General features: G+C 37.2%; 1 protein-coding gene across 8 annotated transcripts in view; it reads right to left on the bottom strand.

Annotated features, from left to right (window-relative positions):
* Window positions 1–21358, bottom strand: part of LAMA2 (laminin subunit alpha 2) — a 614828-nt gene that overhangs the window by 92444 nt on the left and 501026 nt on the right. For all 8 annotated transcript variants that reach the window (XM_045499528.1, XM_045499531.1, XM_045499530.1 and 5 more), the window contains one exon: window positions 4379–4481. In XM_045499528.1, coding sequence (XP_045355484.1) covers window positions 4379–4481 — 103 coding nt within the window. The remainder of the gene's footprint in view (window positions 1–4378; window positions 4482–21358) is intronic.

Raw genomic sequence — 21358 nt, 5'->3', positions numbered from 1 at the left:
TTTGAGATATGTCCGATCTCTGATTGCCTATTTTGCCCATACATGTATATTAGAGTTCCCGTTCATGGGAACCTCTGAGGTCACTTAATGGGCGGGTCTACAGGGAAGCATATTACTGAGAAACCTTGCCCTTAACTCAAAGGGCCAAATGAGGTCTTGTTCATCATGGGCACAGTGCTTGAAAGGTCCTCAGTAAATTTCAGGTGCAACTGAATATGCCCTTCCTCCCACTAGAGAAAGGGCTATAATAGGAAATCTGAGGAGAGGAGGGAAGGGGTCCTTGTGTGGTGGCAGGATATCCAAAGACTTAAGATACCAAAATAGAGGCAAATCCTCTCTTCAGCCAGTGTAACAAGAAACCAAAATGACCAGACATTAAAACACACTTATGGTACCTCTAGGATAAGTTCTGAAGCCCGACTGTGAGCCTGCTCATTTTGTTTTGGCCAGCAAGGTATTCTAGAAGAAATTGAATTAGAATACCTTCAAGTAAGTAAGTACTGTCTGGTCCAACAATTCCTACTTGTCCATATCTGCCACTACTTTGTCACTTTACATTTGAACTTCTACACCAAGTTCAACCTGATTTCATTATCTTGATTTTCTCTATTCACACTCCCAAGGAGGAACTACAGCTCTGTATGAAAACTCAACAATTTCTATGGGAAAAGGTTGTTTTGTTCTTCAGACTATGGGAGACTAGGGGATCCAGGCTCAATTTCATCGATTTAATCCAAGAATTGGTTTTTGTGTCAATGGAACAGATTTTGTCTTTCATATGCCTATCTTTAGAAAGGCTGACTTTGGCAAATGGTAGTATGTGAATTCAAAGGCAGTACATGTTTAGTAATGAAAGAATGCTTTGGACAAAATTTAACTCCTGCATCATACTTTGGTTTAACAGCACCACAGCATTTCTGTTTATTCTTTTTTTTTTTTCTAATCTAAAATAACATTGTAGAATCTTACCAGGTTAGTAATTACAACTGTATTACATTCATGAAGGGAGAACTTTTCTGATATACTTGTCTGGACGGAAAGCCCAAGTGTTAGGAGGATCAGAGCGTAGAAGAAAAATATTGATTAATTTGATAAAAGTTCATGTTTGGGATAATTTTGTTACTGTTCTTTGTGCTGGACAGTACTATGCGTCATGCAATTCACCAAATCAATATGTCTGCGTTTGGGAATAGATCTTTTTATTTCATATGAGTGTCATCCAGTTTATAGAAATGTTATCTATTCACTCATAAATGATTGATGTCACTTATTTGTATGAATACAAAAATTAAGGATAAATTAAGAAGTAAATAATATTGAAAACTTACTCTATGTAAGATAAGGTACATAATTGTAAAATATTGGTACTCTCAACCTTGTAATATACCATCCTTGACTTCATTCCTTGCCTTACACACATTCCATGAGAACTTAACTGGCTATTTTATTGACAAAATCTCTTGTCAATCTGCAAAGTAGTGTTAATTCACCTGCTGTTATTAATTCATCTTCTAACTCTTCTCGATCATCAATATGTCCCAAGTTCCATATCCATCAAGGAAATGATTTTTACCTCCATAGACATTCAGTCAGTGTAGACTGGTTTCCAATTTCAACTGTGTACAAGGGCAAATTTACTTTTAACAAATGTATATTCAAAAATTTAAAAGCAAAACAAATTGCTCCTGGCAAGTTCAGACTCCCTCCAGGCAAGGGCAGCATGAAAGTGGCAGGGAGAAGCACTAAGTCATTTGTGACTAAAGCACGAACTAACCGGATTGTACCAAATTGAACCAAGTAACAAATTAGAAATACAGAGGGTATACTGGCCTCCCCATTTTTATTCCTTCTCACTCCAGGCACCAGAGAAAGGGAAATGACTAAATCTCGATTTTAATAGCTGCTGTCAAGAGTTTTGCTCTGTAGGGCCTATTTCAGCAGTTCCTGGTGGTAATATATGGCATTTCTCTGATTAACAGCCATTTTATAACTTGTGTAATTGGCCACAAATCAGGGAAATGTCATAATGTAGCAAGAAAACATTCCCATCTCCGTCAGAGCCTTGGCTTGGATTTTTGGAGAAATTATTACAGGAGTAGTTTGTGGGTTTTCATTACTTTAAATAATGTACTACCTGAAGTACAAAAAAAGACATTTAAACTAATGAACATTTCTGTCTCCTAGCCCTTTCTACTATGCCTGTCTTTAGACTTCTTTTCTGTTTTTAGGAAAAAAAAATACTCTAAAGATTGAATTATTTCTTCATTTTTATAACACCAGTATTTTTAGGAAAACAGAGGGAAGGGCAGGGTTGGGAGTGAGGTGCGGTGACTCAGGCATTCATCTCAGGAGTAAAATTTAAAGGGGCACTTTAGTCAAATGAAAAATATTTTGATGTGATATTTTAAAAATTAAAACTAATTCAGAGAAGATCTATGATACACAAAATATTAAACTTTGAAATCAAAAAGGATCTGACCCCCCACTTGCACGATCTAACCTCACTCACTTCACCTTAATCCTAGCTCTGAGCAAAGGTATTGGATGGGAAAGAGTGGCCACAAAGTAATGAGGTCAATTCAACTTGTCCAAAAGGAAAATAGGTTTGGATTCTATTGTTACTCTTCAGGTTAGGATAAGAGCAAGTCCTACATAGAACTACATAGAACTATGTTTATAGAGGTTTCTTTCACCTGTGACACATAGTCTAAATTATACAGTACCACGTATAATGCAGGCAGGAGTTGTAATTTCCTACTGGCCTCTATTAGAGACAATGGACAATTAGTTTAAAGCATGACAAATGTAAATGCTTATAAAACCTCTTTTGTTTCGAAGGTTAGTAAAGACGAGTACCATTCTTTTTAAACATTTTTTTCTAATATATGTTTATTTCCTGATTTGAGCTAGTCACAGTGATATTATACACCAGAAATGCAAAGTTAAGAAGAAGAGAGTGTGTCTGTCCTCAAGAAGATGGGATATAAGTACAAGGTTGCTGTGGGCTGACAAGTCTATAAGAAAGGTAGGCAGTGAGAAGGGGCATGTAGTTCAGATGGAGTGTCTGGTTGCCTGGAAATGATGACATTTGAGCTTAATTTTGAAGCTCTGGTGGAAGGTAATTAAATGAAAAAGAACGAAAGGTGGTGAAGCATTCCAAAGAGAAGGATCGATACTCTGAAATATGGAGGCTTGGAATGGTAGTATATTTTGGAAGGACTGTGAGTATTTCAGTAAGGTTGGGGACATACATGCAAGCCAGAAAATGGTAAGGAATGAGATGGCAGAGAGAAACGGGAGGCAATTGAAATAAAAAAAAAAAAAAAACAGGAGATATTTGAATGAAATAATAAATATAATAGCTTACCTAGAGAGCAGCTATATTGAGTAATACATTTTTAATGCAAAGCCCATAATGTACTGAAGTAGATATTTTATGTACTTTGATGACTGAATTAGGAATAAAACACAAGAAAAATGTACTTAAAAAGCATAAAAATTTTCGGGAAATGTGACCACTATCAAATTGAAAGTTTCATAAGGACATTCGTATGATGTCTAATTCATTCCTTTGTGACTATTATTTCTGAAGCCAAACAAGTGGGATTTAGTACTCTTAAACACTTGTTATGCTTTAATTTAAAAGTCACTACTCTGGGGCGTCTGGGTAGCTCAGTCAGTTAAGCGTCTGGCTCTTGATCTCAGCTCAGGTCATGATCTCATAGTCATGAGATCGAGTCCCATGTGGGGCTCTGTGCTGAGTGTGGAGCCTGCTTGGAATTTTCTCTCTCTCTTTCTCTCTCCTTCCCTCCCTCTCCCTCTGCCCCTCTCTTGCTCACACACTCTTTCTTTCCTTTCTCTCTCTCTAAAAAATGATAAATTAATTTTAAAAAAGTTACTATACTTTAGATCTAGGCAATATGTTATATAAATTAGGTTAAAAATTATGAAATACTGCCCAGTGCAAAATGAGATATGATGTCAAAATACTGAAAAGCTGCATTAAATCCAGATAATAAAAATAATCATAAAAATCATGGTGAAATAATTTCACTTTTCCAATAGTGTGACAAAATATCCTACCAATTAGAAATATAATTATTTCTTGGGTTGGCTCTTGGGTTGGCTCAGTGAGTTAAGCGGCTGACTCTTGATTTTGGTTCAGGTCATGATCTCATGGTTTTTGAGGTAGAACCTGGCATTGTGCTCTGTGCTGACAGCATAGAGCCTGTTTGGGATTCTCTCTCCCTCTCTCTCTCTCTGTGTCCCCTCCTCCCACTCACACGTGTGTGCGTGCGTGCTCTCTCTCTCTCAAAATAAACATTAAAAAAAAACTACAATTAATCTGAAAATAATAATAAAGAGAGGTCATACTAACCTTTGACATTGTTGGCTAACTTCTTGGCTTCATTAAGAACCCCAAAGCTTTTCTGAAGAGAACCTTTGGCACCTTCCTTTAATGAACCCTGAGGACCTGTTGCCTGTGGACAGAGAAAGAGTGTCACATATCAACAACCACAGAATTATGGAGTAGACATATCTGGCTGGCAGCAGTATACAGATTTACTTCCAGGGAGGCCTTCTGGGCTACAGAATTATAAATTAGCACATATTGGTGATTAAAGTCAGGAGGCTATCTATTGGGAGAGGAGAAGAAGAGCTAGAACAGAACCCTCAGGAATCCTAACATGTGAGGGGCAGGTTCAGAAAGTGGAGCTGGCAAGGTACCTGGGATACCAGAGCGAAAAGAGAAGCCAGGAGAGCATGATACTATGGAAGTCAAGAGATGCAGAGGTGGCTCAAAGCATGATGGTTGGCGGTGTTGCAAGGATATAATTGGTCAGAATTAAATGCTATACAATAGTTGAGCAGATGAATAACTGAACACATCTATTGACTTAATCCCTAATCACATTTTACTTGAGTTGTGTGGTAAGGGGTGGGGGGCAGTTCTTATCTCCTTCAAATGAGGAAGAACACCACTCCCTTTAAAAACACATCTCCAAGTTCTACAGCAAAACAAAGTCTTCTAAATAACAATCTCTGAGCTAAAATCATCTCCTAGCAAAGATGTATTTGTTGAGGCTTGACTTAAAAGAGATGACAAAAAGATAGCAGCATGATATGGGAAAAGGATCGTTTAACCTAATGTCTAGTTATCTGTCTTAATAGTGTTTGTTCCTTAGCAATCATCACATAATACACATATATCATCACATAATACATTTATACCAAGAGATAAATCAAATAGGATCTTATGTGTAAAGTTTAAATTGGAAAAGTATTTCAGGAAGCAGAAGAGCTAGAGAATGCTAAATATACTTACTGTTGAAGTTATAAAACTAATTCAGGTTATCCCAGACCTAACACTCTTAAAAGATACCTGCAAGTGCCTCAGTAACGTGTTTTTGTTTGTTTGTTTTTAAATCAGTCACATTATTTGAGCATTAAACTAGGAAAGATCACAGAACTTGATACTGTTGTGGTAAAATTTACTTTCAGGTATTCTCCTAACAAACTTTAATTTAATCTAAATGAATCAGTCAGAGAAAGAGAAATGCCATTATGATTTCATTCATATGTGGAATTTAAGAAACAGAACAGATGAACATAGGGAAAGGAAAAAAGAAGAGAGGGCGGCAAACCATAAGAAACTCTTAACTACGGAGAACAAATTGAGGGTTGATGGAGGGAGGTTAGCAGGGGATGGGCTAAATGGACAATGGGTATTAAGGAGAGCACTTCATTGTGATGAATCACTAAATTCTACTCCTGAAAATAATATTACACTATTAAGTTAACTAAAATTTAAATAAAAACTTGAGGGGCACCTGCGTAGCTCAGTTGGTTGAGTATTTGACTCTTAATTTTGTCTCAGGTCATGATTTCAGGGTTGTGGGATCAAGCTCGGTATCGGGGCTCAGTGTGGAGCTTGCTTAAGATTTTCTCTTTCTCTCCCTCTACCCTTCTCCCCTGCTAGCACTCCTTCTCTCTCTAAAATAAAAAAATATATATATAAAAAATTTAAAAACCCAAACTTGAAACATTGATAAAAAAAAAAAAATAATCTGTTCACAGAACAGGTATCTACAAAAGGACATATTGGATACATCTATATAAATAAAAAGGGAAATGGCGCATATATATCTAGCACTTGCATAAAGAGATTTCTGATAACCCCAGAAAATTATTCAATGAAAAATGGACAGTCTCTTCAACTGAGAACACAGAAATTCTTAGGCCTATAATTTCTCTTGGGAATTAGATACAGTAGCGTCATATAGTTTCATTTATTAAAAAAAAAATAAAAAAGGTAAGCGCCTCAATATAAGTGGCACAAGTCCAGTGTACTTTACTCAAAAAAAAAAAAAAAATAAGTCTTAGTTCTTTACTAAGGTCCTATATTTGTTCCAAACTTACATTCCATTCTTACTCCCTTGGTTACAGGTTTTCTGGATCAAAACAGATCAGAGAAAGGAAATTACAAAAAAAGAAGGATGAAGATTCTCTAAATAGGCACATGAAAACAGCAGAAGTGACAGCTGACAATCTGTCTGACAATAGGAAGGAGAAGTTATCAAGTAGAGAAAAAAATGAAAGGCTCCGAAGTCCAAATCAATTTGGATAGGGATAAAGCAGGTTTCAGTAGCTGCCCGTGTAATTGCAGTAAAATAACCAATGTTGATAATGATGATCCTGAGTCATCCAGATCATATGGGTCACTCATAGCACTAGACAAAAATAGACCAAGATAGAAAGGAAGGAAGGAAAGAAGGAAACAGCTTTCCCTGCAGCCTTGAGATGTGAATGTCTTTCTACAAGAATATAATCTGGCAAGCATTTAACAACCAAAATTTTAAAGCTAATCTTGGATATGCAAAGTGAGGCATGGGGGTAAAGGAAGGAGAGAAAGTTGATTTGCTGCACATAAGAAAATTAATGAAATGAGGTAAGAGAAAAGAGGGGAAGAATCAGACAACATGGAAAGAGGCTAAAGTTTGAGCTGTGAGGGACTATGGATAGTGGTGACCAGTCTTCATTTTTTTCTACCCTTTTACAGATTTCAACAGTTTTATTAAGGGATAAACTTCACATATTTAAAATTTACAGTTTGATAAGTTTTGACATATATACACCCATGAAACCATCAGGACAATCAAGGTAGAGAAACCATCCATTTCCTCTTGATTTATCCCTCGCACCCCTCCTTGACTTCCTCTCAACTCTACACAAACACTGCTTCTCCTTTCCATCACTGTTCGTTTGCATTTAAGAAAATATTACATAAGTGGACTCATCTAGCTTGTTCTTTTTTGTTTGGCTTCTTTCACTGAGCATAATTATTTTAACATTTGTCCATGCTGTGTATCAATATGTGATCCTTTTAAAAATTAAGTGGATATGCCCTAATCTATTCATTCACCTCTTGTTGGACATTTGGGCTATCTCCAACATTGGCCATTCTAAATTGAGTTTCTAGAAGTATTTGTGTACAAGTCTTTACATAAACATATGCCTTCATTTCTCCTGGAATGAATACCTAGAAGTGGAGTAGTTAGATGATATGGTGGTATGTTTCAGTTTTTGAGAAACTACTACCCTGTTTTCCAAATTATTCGTGCTACTTTAAATTCCCACCAGCAGAGTTAAATTTATCTACATCCTTGCTAATAATACTTGATGTAGTCAGTCATTTTAAGTTTTAGACATGCTATGGATGTGTATATCATTTTGGTTTTAATTTGCATTTTCCTTGTGACTAATAATGTTGAACACCTTTTAATATACTTATTCCATCTGTTTAAATCTTTTGCCCATTTTTTTTTATTGGGTTATTTGTTGTTACTGAGTTTTGAAAGATATCAATGCATAGTTTGAATACAAATCCTTTATCAGATAATATAATTTGCAAATATATATTTCCTTAGTTTGTATCTTAACACATGCTTAGATTTGAATTGTAATAATTTTGTCAAGAATTTTTACATCTATATTTATAAGGGATATTGATATATATATATATATCAATATATTGGTATTGATTATATTTGGTAATGTCTTTGTCTCATTTGTACTACAGTGATACTGGCCTCATGGAATGAGGTGGGACATGGTTTATTCTCTTCAATTCTCTGAAAAATTTATTACTTCTTCCTTAAATGCTTCATGGAATTCACTAGTGAAGTCATTTGGAGCTGAATTGTGTGTGTGTGTGTGTGTGTGTGTGTGTGTATGTGTGTGTGTAAGGTTTTTAAGTACAAATTCAATTCTTTAATGGACTTTCAAGTTATTTATTTGTAAATGAATTTTGGTGGTTTGTAATTTTCATGGAATCTGTCCATTTCATTCAAACTGTTGAATTTCTGGCATAAAGTTGTGTATTACTGTCTGAAGAAGTTTTAATGATTTTACCTCTTTATTCCTGATATCGGATACTGATTTTTTTTTCTGATCAGTCTGATTATCAACGCATTTATCTTCCACTGAACCCTGGTACCTTTGGCCAGCAACACGACTGCAACCTGACTGAAGTCCATCTGTTGATAGACTTCCCTGCTACTAATTTCTTATCTTCTTGCATTAATGAATATGACCTCCCTTTTGCTCCAAAGCATCTTGTCTTTCCTGCTTTTCAGGAAGCCAATGATTTCTTCCTGGGTTTTCTGTCAACCACTCCTTGCTCAGGGAAGGAAAAGAAAGGCAAGGAGGCAGGACATTTTGATGTGTGGAGAGCTGGAAAAGTATTTCATTTGCAAAGGCCTGGAGAGTTTATGAAGGGCAGTATGAAGAAGTAACGCTGTTAGGTTAGGGTCCATTTCTGGAAAGCTTGAATATCAGGCTAAAAACACTGAGCAATAAGCAACGTGGAGTCATTGAAAGTTTCTGAGTAGAGTGTATGGTCAGAGCCTTAGTCCCAGAAGGTGAACTGGGAAGGTTTGTGGGAGAAAAAAGAGACACCGGTTGGCTATGATAGTATAGGCTAGAGAAAAGGGAATTGTAACCTGAGGCAAGGGCAGTGGAAATGAGAGTTTGGGTTCAAGGGATGTGGAGGAATAAGATAGGTTTCAGTGTTTCAAGAAGCACTCCAAAATATTAAAGTAGAGGACTGATGGCATACAACTGTCAGTTATAAACAGTATACCACCCAGGTTTAAGAGACAAGCCTTCCATATGATAACAGAATGAAAAATACTAACATGTTATGGATGAATGGAATTGTTTCAACTCATTGGAATTTGAAGAGTTCCTTTTCCAACATTGCTTAGTAAGTCACCGAAGCACATCGACAATATCAGGACAGGTGATGAGGCAGCATTTTCCAAGCTAATTATACTTCATACATATTCATAAGCATTGCATCTGAGTTTCTGAGCTGTGTCTACGGCATATGTGAAGTATAAATGAGGTTCTTAGAGTTGCACGATATGTGTTTCTTGCTTTTTAGAAACTGTATTTTTATAAATAAGTTCTTTCTCTGTGTGTGCATATATATATTATATAAAATGTTTATTATAATATACACAATAAAATATGTGTAGGTTGCTGTATGTTTTTATTAATAAGTATTTATAGAAAACATGAGCTAATTTAAGAGATTATTAGAGAAGGAAAGATACAGGGAAAAAAGAAACAATAATGTCTACAAAGATTTTACAAAGGATTTTGCACTTAATTGGCTTTTGATACATGTTAGTTTTCTTCTTCCTATTAACTGCTAAATATTCATAGTGACTCTTGATGAAGTATCATGTCACTGATTAATAGATGAAGGAACTGATTGATTTACCAAAAGAAAGTTTTTAGCTGTCTCAAACACCTGAATAAGCTCTGTTTATTCAAATATGGAGAGACTGCCTTGCTTACTGGAACTGTAGTGGAGAACAAACAAAAAATCCCTTATAAAGAAAGTGATTCTTACCATAATGGAGCATGGAAATATCACAATGTTTTGTTGTCAGAAGAGGCTCTATTAGGAGAAGAAGATGTGAGTATGGGACCTGAAGTTAAGCTTATCAGGATGGTATACCTGCATCCCAGTGATGTATTATTTCAAAGGCAAATTTGAAAGTTATTGTTTATATTACCTTCTATGTTATACTTTTATTATTTTTCTAAATGGTTCTCAAATAATTTTATTTCTCTCTCTCTCTCTCTCTCTCTCTCTCTGAATTCATTGAAAGAGTTGGCTCTAAAGACAGATGTAGGATATTTCTTTTTGTTTTTATTTGTTAGAGAAAGTAGTAATTTAAAATTCATCAGCAAAGGGGCGCCTGGGTGGCTCAGTCGGTTAAGCGGCCGACTTTGGCTCAGGTCATGATCTCGTGGTCCGTGAGTTCGAGCCCCGCGTCGGGCTCTGTGCTGACAGCTCAGAGCCTGGAGCCTATTTCAGATTCTGTGTCTCCCTCTCTCTGACCCTCCCCCGTTCATGCTCTGTCTCTCTCTGTCTCAAAAATAAATAAAAACATTTTAAAAAAGTATTAAAATTCATCAGCATGGTTTGTGAATTATTCCACTGCTTTGTACACAATAATTTATTTTAGAAGCTAAGTCTTGCATATTTCCAAAGGGGATAATGGGCAAAGATATTACATAACCTAGATGATTTTAAGTTTAAAATCTTTTTAATAAAGAAAACTGTTCAGAATGTGCAGGGATACATGTACATGCTGATGATTAGCTGTAATGTATTTATACGAAGTACATATCAGGAGAAACTTATATTCAGACTGTTGTTAAAAATTGGGGAGAAATTTTTTACTATGGTAAAATCATTCTCAGAAGGAATGGTGGAATCTAAACCTATATACATTGTGAAAGATACAATTTTTGAGAATGTTGAAAAATGTGCATGTGATGTTAATTAAATATAATTATCCACTGCAAAAATTCTCAATAAGATACTAGCAAATTGAATTCAACAGCATATAAAAAGAATTATTCGCCATGATCAAGTGGGATTCATTCCTGGGATGCAGGGCTGGTTCAACATTCGCATATCAATCAACGTGATACATCACATTAATAAAAGAAAAGATAAGAACCATATGATCCTGACAATCAATGCGGAAAAGGCCTTTGACAAAATCCAGCACCCTTTCTTAATAAAAACCCTTGAGAAAGTCGGGATAGAAGGAACATACTTAAACATCATAAAAGCCATTTATGAAAAGCCCACAGCTAACATCATCCTCAACGGGGAAAAACTGAGAGCTTTTTCCCTGAGATCAGGAACACGACAGGGATGTCCACTCTCACCGCTGTTGTTTAACATAGTGTTGGAAGTGCTAGCATCAGCAATCAGACAACAAAAGGAAATCAAAGGCATCAAAATTGGCAAAGATGAAGTCAAGCTTTCGCTTTTTGCAGATGACATGATACTGTACATGGAAAATCCGATAGACTCCACCAAAAGTCTGCTAGAACTGATACATGAATTCAGCAAAGTTGCAGGATACAAAATCAATGTACAGAAATCAGTTGCATTCTTATACACTAACAATGAAGCAACAGAAAGACAAATAAAGAAACTGATCCCATTCACAATTGCACCAAGAAGCATAAAATACCTAGGAATAAATCTAACCAAAGATGTAAAAGATCTGTATGCTGAAAACTATAGAAAGCTTATGAAGGTAATTGAAGAAGATATAAAGAAATGGAAAGACATTCCCTGATCATGGATTGGAAGAATAAATATTGTCAAAATATCAATACTACCCAAAGCTATCTACACATTCAATGCAATCCCAATCAAAATTGCACAGCATTCTTCTCGAAACTAGAACAAGCAATTCTAAAATTCATATGGAACCACAAAAGGCCCCGAATAGCCAAAGTAATTTTGAAGAAGAAGACCAAAGCAAGAGGCATCACAATCCCAGACTTTAGCATCTACTACAAAACTGTAATCATCAAGACAGCATGGTATTGGCATAACAACAGACACATAGACCAAGGGAATAGAATAGAAACCCCAGAACTAGACCCACAAATGTATGGCCAACTCATCTTTGACAAAGCAGGAAAGAACATCCAATGGAAAAAAGACAGTCTCTTTAACAAATGGTGCTGGGAGAACTGGACAGCAACATGCAGAAGGTTGAATCTAGACCACTTTCTCACACCATTCACAAAAATAAACTGAAAATGGATAAAGGACCTGAATGGGAGACAGGAAACCATCAAAACCCTAGAGGAGAAAGTAGGAAAAGACCTCTCTGACCTCAGCCGTAGGTCAATCTCTTACTCGACACATCCCCAAAGGCAAGGGAATTAAAAGCAAAAATGAACTACTGGGACCTTATGAAGATAAAAAGCTTCTGCACAGCAAAGGAAACAACCAACAAAACTAAAAGGCAACCAACGGAATGGGAAAAGATATTTGCAAATGACATATCGGACAAAGGGCTAGTATCCAAAATCTATAAAGAGCTCACCAAACTCCACACCCGAAAAACAAATAACCCAGTGAAGAAATGGGCAGAAAACATGAATAGACGCTTCTCTAAAGAAGACATCCAGGGGCGCCTGGGTGGCGCAGTCGGTTAAGCGTCCGACTTCAGCCAGGTCACGATCTTGCGGTCCCTGAGTTCGAGCCCCGCGTCAGGCTCTGGGCTGATGGCTCAGAGCCTGGAGCCTGTTTCTGATTCTGTGTCTCCTTCTCTCTCTGCCCCTCCCCCGTTCATGCTCTGTCTCTCTCTGTCCCAAAAATAAATAAACGTTGAAAAAAAAAAAAATTTAAGAAGACATCTGGATGGCCAACAGGCACATGAAAAGATGCTCAACGTCGCTCCTCATCAGGGAAATACAAATCAAAACCACACTCAGATATCACCTCACGCCAGTCAGAGTGGCCAAAATGAACAAATCAGGAGACTATAGATGCTGGAGAGGATGTGGAGAAACGGGAACCCTCTTGCACTGTTGGTGGGAATGCAAATTGGTGCAGCCACCCTGGAAAACAGTGTGGAGATTCCTCAGAAAATTAAAAATAGACCTACCCTATGACCCAGCAATAGCACTGCTAGGAATTTACCCAAGGGATACAGGAGTACTGATGCATAGGGGCACTTGTACCCCAATGTTTATAGCAGCACTCTCAACAATAGCCAAATTGTGGAAAGAACCTAAATGTCCATCAACTGATGAATGGATAAAGAAATTGTGGTTTATATACACAATGGAGTACTACATGGCAATGAGAAAGAATGAAATATGGCCCTTTGTAGCAACGTGGATGGAACTGGAGAGTGGGATGCTAAGTGAAATAAGCCATACAGAGAAAGACAGATATCATGTTTTCACTTTTATGTGGATCCTGAGAAACTTAACAGAAACCCATGGAGGGAGGGGAAGAAAAAAAAAAGAGGTTAGAGTGGGAGAGAGCCAAAGCATAAGAGACTCTTAAAAACTGAGAACAAACTGAGGGTTGATGGGGGGTGGGAGGGAGGGGAGGGTGGGTGATGGGTATTGAGGAGGGCACCTTTTGGGATGAGCACTGGGTGTTGTATGGAAACCAATGTGACAATAAATTTCATATATTGAAAAAAAAAAGATAAATATAATTATCCATTAAGCTACAAAACAGTTATGTAAAATCACCCATTCCCAGAAAAGCTACTTGCATAGGAAAAGGTATAGACAGATAAACAACATTATAAAAGTTTTATATTTTCTCCCCCTTGCTTGTCTGTATTTTCTACTTTTCTATAACAGATATGAACTGCTTTTGTAATAATTAAAAATATAATAGAGAATTTTAAAATAAGGAAATCACTATGTGCTGATTTTAAAAGTGTTTTAATATAACCTATATTCTAAAAAATACTACAGGATATTAAAACAAATAGTAAATAAAAAGTGAGCATGAACAACCCAGAGAGATGGCCTCAATCAGAAATCTGTTGAAAGGCTGTAGATCCTGGCCTTGCACACTGCCCTGAAATGGGATGAGGGATTAGATGAATCTCTGTGGAAGACCGAAAGCAAGTGAGCATACACAGGAGACCTGGATGAAACAGGAATCCTCCACAGTGCACATTTAGAATTTGCGACCGTCAACTTTCAGCTTGATGAGAACACCAAGAAGGACAATCAAGAGAGGATTTAAAGCACATAGCTAAGTGAGAATAGGTTTTCACCAATTACAGCATGACGGCCACTGCTCCAGCACCTATGGGTGGCACTAGCTTGCTGCAGTGAGGCAGGAACTGCACAAGCTGTTGAAGGCAGGATCGGCACAAACTACAGGGAATCTTGATTTTGAGTCAAGGCAATGGAGCAGTGTCTATGGGGTTGGAGAACATTCTCAGAGGGCATAAGATTTTTTTTCCAATTAATGTAAAGTCAAACCCAGCATGGTAATTTCACCTCTTGACTATTACACTTATATTTTGAAATCCTAAATAGTTCTGAGAGTACAGCTGCGTTGAATGAAATTAGTTCTCACCTATGTTGCATTTTACCATCACCCCAAAGAGTTGCTATGTTTCGGACTGATGACATAAACCCTTTGGTTTTTAGCATTCATACCCTGAATTTTTAAACATGTTTAATGCTAGATCATAAAATCACACTTTGCTTCTTTGTTTCCACTAGAGTTTTTTCACATTATTGACTCAAATGAACATATCACATACAGAGAAAATCACTACAATCAGGGTGGCTTAATGAACACTATTCTTACATACAGATTCAAATTTTTCTAGGTGGCTTAGATACTCACTGACTTTTTCATGTTTGCTATTGTGTGAATCACTTAGTTCTTAGATAAGTTGCTGAACTGCTGATGGAGGAAAAAGATGCTCACCAGTTTTATTGGCAGATTTAATTGTCATATCAATTATGGATTTATACCATGTTCTCATTAATATTACACTGCTATAAAATTTAAATTCCAATGATTATAGATATTAATAAGAAGTCAAAACTACTGTTTGACTTCTAAAGCAGTGGTTGACAGAATAAAATACAAGTTTTGTGTGAGTTAAAATGTACAACTTGACTAACACCATATTTTATTGAGCCTTTTGAATTCAATATGTACTCTGCTAATATTTGCATGGTCCTTTATGTAGGAAATAAAAACTCAAAAATGACCTTGCAAGTATTCTTTATGTATTTTGGTTCATCCAATTATACAAAGCAAATACTAAATAGGACAGACTGAAGAGAAGATATGACCATACTTCCAAACAAACACTCATTAGAAATGCCTTAATGTTTAATCATACTATTGCAAGATTCACAGTGTTTAACTTTATGGTTCATAGACCAATAGCAATGATGTCAAAAGAATCTTGCTATTATAAGGACTCAAAAACTAATAAATAAGAAGAAATTATTAGGAATATTAATATTAAAGGAAAGAATAATAATAGGAAAGAAAACATAATAAAGGAAAAGAATAAACCAGGAAAAAGTTGAAAAGCATTATTTTTATTAGTAGGACAAATGAAAACATATAATTATTGCTGGTTTGAGGACTGGTTAGAATTCTGATTATCTGATTACCCTTTGTGCTGTTTTTCATAATGCTATTTACACATTAAGTACATTAAATATATGGTTACAGGGGCGCCTGGGTGGCTCAGTCGGTTGAGCGGCCGACTTCGGCTCAGGTCATGATCTCACGGTCCGTGAGTTCAAGCCCCGCGTCGGGCTCTGTGCTGACAGCTCGGAGCCTGGAGCCTGTTTCAGATTCTGTGTCTCCCTCTCTCTGACCCTCCCCCGTTCATGCTCTGTCTCTCTCTGTCTCAAAAATAAATAAACGTCAAAAAAGTAAAAATAAATAAATAAATAAATATATGGTTACAGTTTTTAAAAATTTGAAGTAAAAAATTATAATGTGGACATGCTTAATACCACACACTTAATAAATAATTCATGAGCACCTCTTGTAAGTATTATAACTAGGCCAATGAAGAGTAAGAAATCATCTCACGCAGTTGGAGATCAAATATGAAATCAGTTAAAAAGATTTGGGCTCTAGGGACTATATTTACCATATGAGTCAAGTCAAAGGATGAATCAGAATAGACTACACAACGCACTTAATTTGAAAGCAGATCTTCTAATCCCCAAATTCTGTCTTGCTGTCAACTTTCTCCAACGAAATTTAGAAATTCCAGTATACCACTAGAACCTAATTCTGACACATTAAAAAGAAAATCCCACATGACATCTACATTGAAACAGATATTCAGACACTATCTCAAACTAAATAGGGAAAGAAAGTAATTTTATTTTTCCTTTCAAATTGCCTTCCTCTTCAACTTTCCTATATCTTGTAGCAATATAACTATCTTGTCAACTGTGAAAATCTGAAGCACCCTGGCCATTCTAGATTTCTGGCATTAGTGTTTGGAGATGGGAGGGGGCTATCTACATTTAGTGATCAGCTCTTGTACATCAGGCATTGCCCATATGAAAATCATGGCACACTGTGTGAGAAAGAGTGGAATATTCAGGGGGTCCATTGTGGTGATCCATGTTTCCGTCCACTAGGGGTCTATTATCAGCTTACATTTTAATTCTGGGGATATCGTCTTCTGGAAAAAGTAGGAAGAAAACAAAACACCACAGTCACCACAGTGAAAGGGCATGCTCCCCCGCCCCCACTGTGCATAGCAGGGAGCAAGCAGAGAGACTCAGCATTTTCTAAAGCCCAGGGATCTCGGGGCTGTGAAGTCCGTATCTGACCCAAAGGTTTGCTCAAAGGGGCACTGAAACTGGCCACCTTACTGCTCACCACACCGTGTGCCCGGTGCATCTCACCCAGTGATACACCTTTTTCTGACTCATCCAACCACTCCGTCGGTTAGTGGGGACCCTTGACTACCTTTCCCATGAGGAAGTAAAATATAGGAAGAAAGCAAAAGACTCCTCTGGATTACCTAATTTAAAATCTGAATCTTGAGCAAGAAAACACTGTTTTCAGGAAACAGTACCAAGAGACTAAATAAAATGGAGTAACTGTGCAGGGAAGATGGTAGGAATTAAGATGATATGAAGAAAAGGAGGTAAGAGAAAGTGTGTTACTTCAGCAGAGGAATCTTCACTTTAGCAGAGCCAATGTACTTCTCTAACCACATCAGCAGGGGTCTTCAGATACTTCCTCCCCGTCAATCCACTGCAGTTACTGTACCCTCATCTTGCTCAGGAGGGTATAAGCCAGGTTGGGGGCCCACAGAATCTGAAGAAGGCCAGGCCTCAGAAACAACAGGTGAGGGTAAAGGAGGAGAATCAGTCATGAGAATAGGAATAGATAATTCCCTGCAAGTCCTTTTGCAGAGTGGAGTGCCTCTCACCCCTTCACGGTTGCGGTTGCGCAGAGCAAACAGCAACCAGACATCAAGTGCCCCCAGGGTTCCCCCACTGAAAACAATCCAAGGTCTTTTTTAATGTTTATGTAGTTTTTAGAGGGAGAGAGACAGAGTGCAAACAAGGGAGGGGCAGAGAGAGAGGAAGATACAGAATCTGAAGCAGGCTCCAGGCTCCAAGTTGTCAGCACAGAGCCCAAAGCAGGGCTCGACACCACAACTGTGAGATTATGATCTGAGCCAAAGTCAGACACTTTACTGACTGAGCCACCTAGGCGCCCCTTTGTTTTTTTAAAGGTTGTTTGTTTATTTTGAGAGGTAGGGAGCTTGAGCAAGGGAGGGAGAGAGAGAGAGTGGGAGAGGATCCCAAGCAGGCTCTGCACTGACAGCAGGGTTCGATCCAGGAAACATGAGATTACTGGAGCCGAAATCAAGAGTCAGATGCTTAACTGACTGAGCTACCCAGGTGCCCGCTAATCTGAGGGGGTCTTTTAAGGAAATGCTTCTAATTAATCAAAGTTATAGTTATAGACAAAATATGAATGTTATTAGCAGGACGATATGGAAGTTAAAACGGTAGAAGTTAGAAGGAGGACAGGGAGAAACAGAACTAGAAAAAGGATGAGGGCACAAAGATCTGTACTTTACAGAGTGGGGGGTCCATCATTGATGGAACAAGAAATAAAGCTCTAAGTTTAAAAAAAAAATTTTTTTTCAACGTTTATTTATTTTTTTTGGGACAGAGAGAGACAGAGCATGAACGGGGGAGGGGCAGAGAGAGAGGGAGACACAGAATCGGAAACAGGCTCCAGGCTCTGAGCCATCAGCCCAGAGCCCGACGCGGGGCTGGAACTCACGGACTGCGAGATCGTGACCTGGCTGAAGTCGGACGCTTAACCGACTGCGCCACCCAGGCGCCCCGTATAAAGCTCTAAGTTTAAAAAATTTAAGTTTAAAAAGAAAACACTAAAGGATCTAGACACAGTAAGGTACACACATTGGGAGATATGTGGGAAGGAGATGTGATGTGATACAATCGAAGTGAACTTCAGGCCATTTATCACGGCAGTAACTAAACAGATCATAACCTAAAGTGATGAGTCACCTGATAGCATGATCATAATATTATCAAGAGATATTTAAGGAGAAGAAATTGTTGGAAGACTTAGCAATGATTGTACCTGGGGGTGTGAGTTTAAAGGTGAGAAAAGTTAGGTCAGGGAGCTGTTGCTTGAAATTACCTGCTTCTCTTTTCAATTTAAAAGCAAATAAAATATGCATGCATCATGAATTTTAAAAGAAAGAAATTTAGGGCCTCTTATTGGTGTGAAGGATGGGGACGGCTGCTTCATTTTCAGGAGACTTAAGAACCACTTTCCTTATATTTTTCAGGGCAGATATTCCTCAGAACTGATTTTCAATTTCCTCTTACTTTCATTTCAGTTAAAACACTTATAATTTAAGTATATTGATAAGAACAGAAATTAATATAGATACCTGTACTCTCATCAACCATATTTGACTACTATTAACTTTTTATTGTATTTGTCTAGATCTCTAAATATATATATATTTGGATTTGGTTTGATAATATTTTAAGTTTTACATCTCTATTTATGATTGACCTATAGTTTTTCTTTCCTTATAAAAACTTTTAAAATATTTTTTATTTTGAGAGAGAGAGAGAGAGAGAGAAAGAAAGAAAGAATGAATGAGCAGATGAGGGGCAGAGAGAAAGGGAGACACAGAATCCAAAGCAGGCTCCAGGCTCTGAACTGTCAGCACAGATCTCGACACCTGGCCCAAAATCATGAACCACTAGATCATGACCTGAGCAAAAGTCAGATGCTTAACTGACTGAGCCATCCAGGTCCCCCTGGTTTTTCTTTTAATACTATCTTGTACAGGGGCGCCTGGGTGGCGCAGTCGGTTAAGCGTCCGACTTCAGCCAGGTCACGATCTCGCGGTCCGGGAGTTCGAGCCCCGCGTCAGGCTCTGGGCTGATGGCTCAGAGCCTGCAGCCTGTTTCCGATTCTGTGTCTCCCTCTCTCTCTGCCCCTCCCCTGTTCATGCTCTGTCTCTCTCTGTCCCAAAAATAAATAAACGTTGAAAAAAAAAATTAAAAAAAAAAATACTGTCTTGTACAGTGTTCTCCATCAAGACCATACCAGCCTCATAAAATAAGCCAGGGACTCTGTCATTGTTTTTCTAGTCTTTAAAATGTTTTGGATATTGAGTCCTTGAAATTTTGGTAGACATTATCATTTTGTTATAGGTAGACTATTAACTACTGACTCAACTCATTTAATGACTAGATTTCTACTCAGGTTTACTATTTCTTTTTAGTAAATTTAGATTTATTGTCCACTTCATCAAACACTCAAATTTATTTGAATAATGTTGCTCATGTACTCAAGTACATCCATATTTATTAAATCTATACTATCTCTAGAGTCATTTCCCTGTCTTCATTCCTAATCCTGTCTATAGGTGTCAGCTCTGCTTAATTATTCTTGTTTTGCCTGTTTACTGCAAGAATCAGCTTTCCATTTTGTCAATCCTAATATTTTTTCTAGGTCATTAATTTCTGCTTTTCTTTTTTTTCGTTTATATATTATTTTTAATTTCTTGAACAGAAACTTTAGATAATTCGTTTCAGTTCTTGTTTTTTCCTAATATCTGCATTTCAAACTTCACTTGCCACTTTAGTGACACTTTATTTGTACTTCACAAATTTTGATGTGTAGAAGTTTTATTTGCATTTAGCTATTAAATATTTCATAGTTGTAATTTCAAACTCCATTTTTCTTTGACCCATGAATTACTTTGAAGTGTGATTTTTCTTTAAAACATTTTTGGGGAGCAATCTTTCTGCATAATTTCTTAATTTTATTGCACCATGATCAGAGAATACAGTCTAGATGCTGCTGGCTCATTAGGATTTGCCTGGGGCGCCTGGGTGGCTCAGTCGGTTAAGCGTCTGACTTTGGCTCAGGTCATGATCTCGTGGTTCGTGAGTTCCAGCCCCGCGTCGGGCTCTGTGTGGACAGCTCGGATCCTGGAGCCTGTTTCAGATTCTGTGTCTCCGTCTCTCTCTGCCCCTCCCCCACTCACCCTCGGTCTCTCTCTCCTTCAAAAATAAACAAACATGAAAAAATTAAAAAAAAAAAAGGATTTGCTTATACTTGTTTTGTCATCTAGTTCATGGTCTTTTTTTTTTTTTTTTAAGGTTCATGTATGCTTTATATAATGGGGCATATAGAATTAATTATCTAACTGATGTAGAGTTCTATAAGACCATTAAATCAAGCTTGTTTATTGTACTTTTCAAATCTCCTTCATCCTTACATCTCCTTGCTTGACGTATGAAGTTTTAAGAGAGAAATGGTAAAACTTCCCACTATTATTGTGGATATGTTGATTTCCTCATTCTGACTTTTGCCTTTATTCATTCTTACTCTTTGGGTTCAAAATTTTTTTAATCTTCCCGCTAATTTGATTCTTTTATTATATTGAGAGGTTTTCTTTATCTCTCATAACTTTTTTAAAATGTAGAGCCTATTTTGTTTATTAATATTAATATACCAGCTTTCTTATGATTAGAGTTACCCTGGTGTATATTTTTTGCATCCCTTCTTTTTCAGTCTTCTGTACCCTAAGAGTTAATGTTATTTTGTGTATGTCATATACAGATGGCTGTGTTTGTTAAACACTTTGAATCCAATATAATATTGTCATAAAACTAGTAATTTTAACCTATATTTATTATGAAGATAACTTGAAACTGAGACATTTAATGCTCATCAAAAGTTCTATGTGCCCATTTTTCCTAGCCTCTCTTATAGTTCGATTGAGGCATGTGACTATTCCTGATCAATAGAGCAGATATCGTCCAGGCCAAGGGAGGGAAGAGTAGGCATGTCTCTTTTGTCTCTCTCTTTCCCTGCCAGGACAACCTTGGAGGCTATGTAGTATGGTGTAGCTACAAGATGGAGTAGGGTGTTCTGAAACACATTGAGTATGATATGAGAAATCAA

This window comes from Leopardus geoffroyi, chromosome B2 (assembly GCF_018350155.1).
Source record: "Leopardus geoffroyi isolate Oge1 chromosome B2, O.geoffroyi_Oge1_pat1.0, whole genome shotgun sequence".
NCBI lineage: Eukaryota > Metazoa > Chordata > Mammalia > Carnivora > Felidae > Leopardus > Leopardus geoffroyi.
The sequence above is the reverse complement of the archived record's forward strand: the minus strand, read 5'-3'. Positions and strand labels throughout refer to the sequence as shown.